Genomic DNA, 7239 nt, shown 5'->3' with positions numbered 1-7239 from the left:
ACAATTTACTACTATTTATATCCTGGTCAGTATTGTGAAAATGGGTATTTAAATCAGTGTTGGGAACTTTACTATAAAAAAAGTTGTGGGTTAGAGTTGATCCAAAAAGTAACAGAGTTAGTAACTATATGATAAAAGTAACTATTTGCATTCCTGTAAAAAATGTTGCTATGAGCAGTATTCACATGGCAGTTGAAATGAAACAAGAAACAGTTCAAACAAGTGTTTTTATTTTGAATGCAGTTTTATTTTTCAAGTTTTAAGCTCTGCACATTTAAGTTTCAGACTCAAGGTTTATTTTGTTTTTTCAAGTACATAAGGTTTGACCCCAATCTACCTCTATACCTAAATGCATGGCACACGGCCTTCTGGACAGGGAGAGGCTGCGCTTTCAATCTCTTCACGTGATGGTAGTCCAACCCAAAGCGCTGAAAAACAAAACAAAAGTTGAGATGGCTGCCGTGGTACGTCACATGCCCACGACGACGTTGCAACTAAGTAACGAGGATCAGATAAACGCTTCGGTCGTTTTTTTTTGTCAAAGCTGTTTTCCCGCCTTGAGAACAAACTGCTGGCGGGCTGTCGCAGCTACAATTCGGCCTTTTGTTTGCATCATCTCCGCATGTTGTCACGGACCCACCCCTTTGTTCGCTCAATCACTCACCACAGTATTAGATCCCACGATGGTGCCTCTTTGCCAAGCTTGTGTCTGCAAGCAAGGAGAGCAAAATTAATAGGAAGCACTGCACTGCACAGCACAGGACAAGATGGTGATGTGTGGCGGATCAGAACACGCTTCAGACCGGTGACATCACACTCCCCCTGCCTGTGAACAGACTGCTCGGAGAGGGGCTTCAGACGGCCTTTTAGCTCATCACTTCTGCACAACAACTTTGGGGTGCATTCAAGACAAATCGATTGACTGTTGCCAAGTCCCCATATAATTAGACATGACTAAATCCTAAGTTTGTATAAAAACAAGGCAGATGTTAGAGCTTTTTTGACATTTCTGAAATTAATGTTTTAAATGAATGAACATTGAAAAACTAAATTCTACACCATGTCTCTTTTAAAGGAGCGACACAAGTCTAAGCTACTTACCGTGAAACAAGCAAGAAACCAACGCTGGCGGGAATCTTCTCAGCTTTTAAGGTAAGTCGAACTCGACTCCGTCCTTCCCCTCACATCGTGCTTTGAAAGCGTTTGCACCTCTCAATTCAAATCAAGAGTACTTTGCGTCAGTTAGAACGTAAACTCTCCGTCAGCTCAAATATCGTGACCAAAGTCAGGACGAAATAGCACATAGTTGGCCGCGTGCTAAAGGTGAGCTGCAGCTCTACTCGCAAAGAACAAGCACATGGGCCGTTCTTACGTCATCGTGAAACTTCTTCTCGTGGAGTTGGATGGCAAACAATGTGCAGCACTGCCACCCAGCGGTGCAAAGTGCAAGTGCAACTCGAGCCAACTACGAACCTCCGCTTGAACGTCGTTGCTGTCAAGAAATGACGACTTCTGCCATTAGTCTTTCACCAATTAACGTCCCACTTTTTTTCTTCTAATTCACAGCTAGTTGAGCCACACAAGTCTTTAGTTCACACTACCTGGAGCCCCCATTTCCCACGCGGTCCTGTCGGTGTTTGTATTTTTCTCTTCAACACATCTCGTGTCTGTCTATCGATCTATCTCAATATACAACACATCGCGTATGTCTATCGATCTGTCTCGATCAATAAAACGATGTATGTATATGCCGCTGGCAGCCTTTTAGACATTTTACACACCCATTCTGACATTATGGCTTCATTTGTTGTTGACGGAAAGAAGCCCTTGGCTTTGTGTTTAGATCCTGATTGCTTTATGCTTCTGCAGTATTTTAAGAGCAGGGTGCATGCAATCGGTATTTGCGTCTTTTTCGGTAGTTCTGCTGTTCCTCCGCGCCGGCTGGGGGCGTTCAATGCAGGGAGATGTCAGCTGTGGTGACATCAGCGTGTTTAGTGACAGCTTTGTTTGATTTGACGCAACATAATAGGCTAACTTTCGCCTGCTCAGGTGTTATACTTTGATACCTTGTTCTGGCGGCCCGGAGAGCGAAGGCTGGACAGGACGGCCCGGACTCGGAGAGCCAGCAAGGAGGCGGGAGTAGGCGCCCGGTGGGCTTCCAAGCAGCGGGTAGATGGCACTCGGATGCGGAGGTCCGAGGTCTCCGTCGGTCCTCGGGACGCACATCGGTTGCACCGGGCTGGAGGCTACGACACCGAGCGAATGGCAGTCGACTACGACACCGAGCGAATGGCCGTCGACGTATATCTTGGTCGCGCCAGCCTCACTGCTCGTCGCTCTGCAGGAGGCCTGAAAGTTGCCTTTTAGTTGAAATGAAAAGCAAACGAGTTCCAAAGTGCTGCTGCGGCGGCCGTGGGCTCCAGGTCGCGCGCGCCGCTGCTGCCTTTCTCCGCCTCGTCTTCATGTTTGGCCTCGGGGGTCCTCCCCCTGCGGCGCTGGGCGGAGTTTCATCCCGGACCAGACGCTCCTTTCGTCGGATCGCTTTTCGACCTGACTCCCCGGAGCTTCGGGCACAAAGGAAGGCCACCTTGGATGCAAGCCCGGCCACCGAATCGCATACACAGTGTCGACGAGCGTGCAGAGTGCCCATCGGAACCGCGAGGTGAGTCCAAAGTGGACTTTTCCCCCAGTCACTCCGGAGCGTTGGAGGCCTGCTCGCTGCCAGGCGCCGTCTTGTCTTCTCTTCATGGCGGCCTCTCGGTGGAGGCTTGTTGGCTCCGGCCTGGCTTAGCTTGGCCTGGCTTCGCGCGTCTCACTCAGCCGCTGCTTGCACCCGCGCGACCACAAGCGCCAGCAAAACCGCAACCGGACAACATTTGAACGACACGTGATGTTTATTTCTTTGTTCTTTTTGCTCCAAATAAATGCCTCATCCCGCCTTTTCCTCTTCTCCTTCGTCTTTTGCGGTAAACGTGACTCGATCCATGTTGCTAACTTTTTCCCCGTTAAATTTTGGATTCGCTCCTCTGTCGTTTCTTACTTTCGGGTTGACCATACTAAAAAAATCTGGCGGCTTGTGTCGGTGCCAACGGACGGTGGCTATTGCTATGTCCTCCGAAGGCCGGAATTTAAGGTATGTGACGTCACTTCCGGCGCGACTCGATCGCACTTGGTGTTTTGCATCTCGACCGCGGATGCTTTCCAAATTCGAGAAAGACAATTGGCAGGCTGCGTCTTTCGCTTCTCTCAATAGTGGAGCGCACAAACCATGGCCGGTGTGGACCGTCTGAAGGTGAATTTGGACCTTATGCGCCGAAAGCGACGTCTAGCTTCCGAGGACCCGGCCGGTGAAATTAGACTTTCTACTGCACTATTAAATGACTGCCAAAGGAAATCTTGATGGCTGGGAAGCAAAAGTTGAATGTTCACGCCCCTTTTTGTTTGTGTGCGCTCAAGAAGTGTAGTCGGCTCCATCGGACAGGCGCAGCGCGATGAACGGCGGCGGCGTCTCTACGCCTCCTAGCGGCAGACTGAAGATCGTCACAGGTAAGCAAGCACCGTGGTGGCGGAAAGGAGCGCTTGTGATGGAGCGGCGTCTGTGACCGCGCCTGTTCCCAGATGAGTGGCGCCAAGAGGACTGTCTGACCCTGCTGGAGAGAATTCGCAGCCTCTTGCCCGACACTGACGCCACCAAGTACAAAACCACCGAGTCGCACTTTGACTGGGACAAAGTGGGCTTCGGAAGCTTCACGGGAGAAATGTGTCGACAGAAGTGGAGCAAAGTGTCCACCGAGGTACGTCATCCTCATTGTGAGACATCGTCGTTGGAGCATGCAATCGACGTGCATTTCCCGTTAGCGTCTTTAAGGTCCAAGCTGCGGGTCTAGCACGCCTTTACGCGTGATTTGTCTTTTTTTTTGTATTGGAAGTATTTAAAAATAAAAAAAGCAACGAGGTGATGGCATTGTTGTCTTCAGGTGCGCAAGTACCGAACCATGACGGAGCTCATCATGGACGCCATCGACTTTGTGAAAAATCCTTACAAAGGGAAGAAGCTCAAGGTCCGTCTCACTTTTCTCCTCTTATCAGAAATGGAGAAATTGCCAGAGAAAGTCTTCTGCCGCCACCCGGCATTGCCCAAACGTGTCAGCAAGTTGGCTTTGTGCTTTGTTTTGCAACAGACCCATCCGGATTTCCCCAAGAAACCCTTGACGCCGTACTTCCGCTTTTTCATGGAGAAACGAGCCAAGTACGCCAAAATCTACCCGGAGATGAGCAACTTGGACCTGACCAAGATTCTGTCCAAGAAGTATAGGGAGCTGCCCGACAAGAAGAAGGTCAGCACGCAGCACCGCCCACACGGGGCGACGATGTCTGAAGTTGCGTGTTGTGTTTTTTTGTTGCAGCAAAAGTACGTGGCAGAGTTCCAGAACGAGAAAGAAACGTTTGAGAAGAGCATGGCTCGCTTCAAGTAAGGCGCCGGCCGGGAAGGTGTGGCGGCGGCCCCCGTGGCACGTCGTCGTTGATCGCTGCCTTGCTGTCGCAGGCACGATCATCCCGAGCTGATGGAGGAGAGGAAAAAGTCGGAGCTGCCCGAGAAGCCCAAAACGCCTCAGCAGCTTTGGTACAGCCACGAGAAGAAGACCTACATGAAGATGCACCCCGAGGTCAAAACTGCATTCATCTCAACACAATTTAACGGATACAATAAGGCCGATAAACGAGGAGGATGATGATGAAGATGCCGCCATGTGTTTCCAGGTGAGTCCGAAGGAGCTGAAAGAGGTGCTGAGGAGACAATGGTCACAGCTGTCAGACAAGCGAAGACTCAAATGGATCAGCAAAGCCTTGGAGCTCCAAAAGGACTACGAGGTATTGCAACACCACGGCGACAGCGACGACAAAAGCAGCCATTTGATGCCGTGCCCGCGCCCCTTCAGGACAGCATGAGAGTGTACCATGAAGCTCATCCGGACGTCGTCTCGGACGAACACGTGCGCTCTGTTCTCACCAAAGCAGAAAGGCAACTCAAGGACAAATTTGATGGCCGGCCAACGAAACCGCCTCCGTGAGCAACACGCACGCCACATACACTCAGCAGCCAGAGGCTGCTAATTAACAGGCTAGCGCTGCTATTTGCTGTTTTTGCAGCTAGCTAACAAAGTGAAAGTTGTTTCTATATTTTCTATTTTGTTGGGGGGGTGGGCAGCAACGGCTACTCGCTGTACTGCGCCGAGTTGATGGTGAACATGAAGGACGTGCCGAGCACGGAGCGCATGGTTTTGTGCAGCAAACGCTGGAAGATGATGAACCAGAAGGAGAAGGACATGTTTCAGAAGCGCTGCGAGCAGGTTTGCGGGCACCGCCCACCTCGCCGCCGCTGCCTTTGTGACGCTCGCTGTTGACCTTGACGCTGGTGTTTGCCTTCAGAGGAAGAAGCAGTACGACGTGGACTTGCAGAGGTTTCTGGAGGTAAGCTGCTCTGCGCAAGCTTCACAAGCTTTGCGTTTACTCGGGTGTCAAAACCAAGGTGTTGGTCTTGCAGAGCATTCCAGATGAGGATCGAGACCGAGTCGCCAGCGAGGAGAAGCTGTGCGGAGCTCGGCTTCCGTCGGGCGCCATCTCCAGTCCGCACAGGACCAAGTCGCCACCCGTCAAGGTCCTAAACGTCGCTTTGGGTTTATTGTGCCATGGCACGGCCCACCAACACGTCGGCCCGCTTGCAGGAGCCAGAGCCTGACCTTTGGTCCCCCCAGAAGAGCGGCAAGCTTCTCGAGACCCCCAAGACGGCCGAGGAGATGTGGCAGCATAGCGTCGCCGGTGACTTCCTGAGCAAGTGCAGAGTGCGTCCCAGGCAGGGCGGGGCTTCACGCTAACAACCGCCTTTGCCGTAACAGCTTGTTTTTGTGTGGCGGCACAGAGCAACCGCAGGCGAGCACAAGCGGAAATGGAGGATGTCTGGAAGGCCATGGAGAAGAAAGAAAAGATCCCCTGGATCAAGAAGGCCGCAGAGGACCAGAAACGATATGAGGTGTCGTGAGTTCCGTAAAATGTCGACCACAAACGCCTTTGGAGTGTTTGGGTGATGTCACGCTTTGTCGTGGCCCACAGAGAGAGCTGTTGGACCGGAGGCCGGCTCAGAAGAAGCCCAAGTTTGACGGAGAACCCAAGAAACCACCGGTGTGAGTGCACAAAACATTGGGGGCAAGTGCAGGGTGGCCAAGCCCCCCCCCCCCCCCCCCCCAAACAATGACCTTGTCGTCCAATAGGAGCGGCTATCAAATGTTCTCTCAGGAGCTCCTGACCAACGGGGAGCTGAACCACTTCAGCCTGAAAGAGCGAATGGTGGAGATCGGCAAGCGCTGGCACTTGTTGACGGCCGGTCAGAAGGACACATACAAGAAACACGTGGACGCCACGCAGGCGCGATACCGTTCGCTACTGGAGGCGTGGCTTAAGGTACCGCAGCCCTGAGCGATCCGGCCACGCTTTGCCGAGCCATCGAGCTGGAACCCCGTCAATAACCTCCCGCTCCCCATCAGTCTTTGTCCCCGCAGGACCGCGCCGCCTACAAGGAATTTTCCTCCTCGGTGAGTTGAGTGCCCCTCCCCAGGCTTAACTTGACCGTACCATCCCTGTCTTGAAGTTCATTTTGTGTGTGTGTGTGTGTGTGTGTGACCGTCCCGCAGAAGCGTCGCAGCACGTCCAAAGCACGCGCTAGCCCCGCCCCCAAAGTGCTGGTAACGGCCAAGGGCAAAGCGGTGGCCGCCGAGGTGACGCCCCCCGCCGCGGGCGTGGCCAAGCGAGCGATGGCCTACCGAGCCAAGGTAACACTCATTGCCTTTGCCGCCGAGCTCTCTGACGGCTCGCTGACCTCCGGCTTGCGTCGGTAGAAGGACGTCGTGTCTGACTCGGAGGACGACAAGAGCGAGTCGTCGTCGGATGATGACGAAGAAGACGAGTCGTCCGGAAGCAGCGACAGCGAAGATGATGAGGTGATCTTTTCTTCCAATGGCCGTAGGGTGTGGGAAAATAGGTACTGAAGTTTTCTCAGTACTTTTCTCATCTTTGCTCAGCACGACGACGAGGACGACGAAGATCAGACGTCTTCTGAGCAATCCAGTGACTCCGACTAGCTCGGCCTTCTCGGTGGTGGGGGGGGGGGGTTGTTATCTGACAAGTGGGGTTTGTACAGGAAGGGGGGCGGGCGTGCCTCAAAACGGGATTAAGAAATAAAAG

General features: G+C 52.6%; 1 protein-coding gene and 1 long non-coding RNA gene across 3 annotated transcripts; one reads left to right on the top strand and one right to left on the bottom strand.

Moving 5' to 3' along the window:
• Positions 1–213: 213 nt before the first annotated feature.
• LOC133165472 (uncharacterized) lies at positions 214–1775 on the bottom strand. The gene is made up of 3 exons (XR_009717604.1): positions 1102–1775; positions 665–709; positions 214–428 (listed from the first exon to the last, which is right to left on the bottom strand). It is a non-coding gene; the product is annotated as an uncharacterized LOC133165472 (long non-coding RNA).
• A 184-nt stretch (positions 1776–1959) lies between these two features.
• Positions 1960–7227, top strand: ubtfl (upstream binding transcription factor, like). 2 transcript variants are annotated; one of them, XM_061295135.1, is made up of 20 exons: positions 1960–2662; positions 3457–3546; positions 3619–3794; positions 3978–4061; positions 4182–4337; positions 4407–4471; positions 4547–4667; positions 4762–4872; positions 4941–5068; positions 5210–5351; positions 5431–5472; positions 5546–5659; positions 5757–5843; positions 5921–6031; positions 6112–6182; positions 6270–6459; positions 6543–6590; positions 6690–6827; positions 6894–6995; positions 7077–7227. In XM_061295135.1, exons 2-20 carry the CDS (start codon positions 3492–3494, stop codon positions 7134–7136), a joined length of 2001 nt encoding a protein of 666 aa, XP_061151119.1. In that variant the 5' UTR covers positions 1960–2662; positions 3457–3491; the 3' UTR covers positions 7137–7227. The 2 variants fall into 2 exon arrangements, with proteins under 2 accessions (XP_061151119.1, XP_061151118.1); XM_061295134.1 differs by having other exon boundaries at positions 1961–2662; positions 5727–5843.
• The last annotated feature ends 12 nt before the right edge of the window (positions 7228–7239 follow it).

The sequence above is a fragment of the Syngnathus typhle genome, linkage group LG13 (genome assembly GCF_033458585.1).
Source record: "Syngnathus typhle isolate RoL2023-S1 ecotype Sweden linkage group LG13, RoL_Styp_1.0, whole genome shotgun sequence".
NCBI classification, from domain to species: domain Eukaryota; kingdom Metazoa; phylum Chordata; class Actinopteri; order Syngnathiformes; family Syngnathidae; genus Syngnathus; species Syngnathus typhle.
This window is presented reverse-complemented; position numbering and strand designations above follow the sequence as displayed.

Coding starts and splice junctions, on each gene's coding strand:
- ubtfl (XM_061295134.1), top strand. CDS start 3,492: ATGAACGGCGGCGGCGTCTCTACGCCTCCTAGCGGCAGACTGAAGATC. Junction 3,547..3,618: donor CAGACTGAAGATCGTCACAG/GTAAGCAAGCAC, acceptor GCCTGTTCCCAG/ATGAGTGGCGCCAAGAGGAC. Junction 4,338..4,406: donor AGCTGCCCGACAAGAAGAAG/GTCAGCACGCAG, acceptor TTTTTGTTGCAG/CAAAAGTACGTGGCAGAGTT.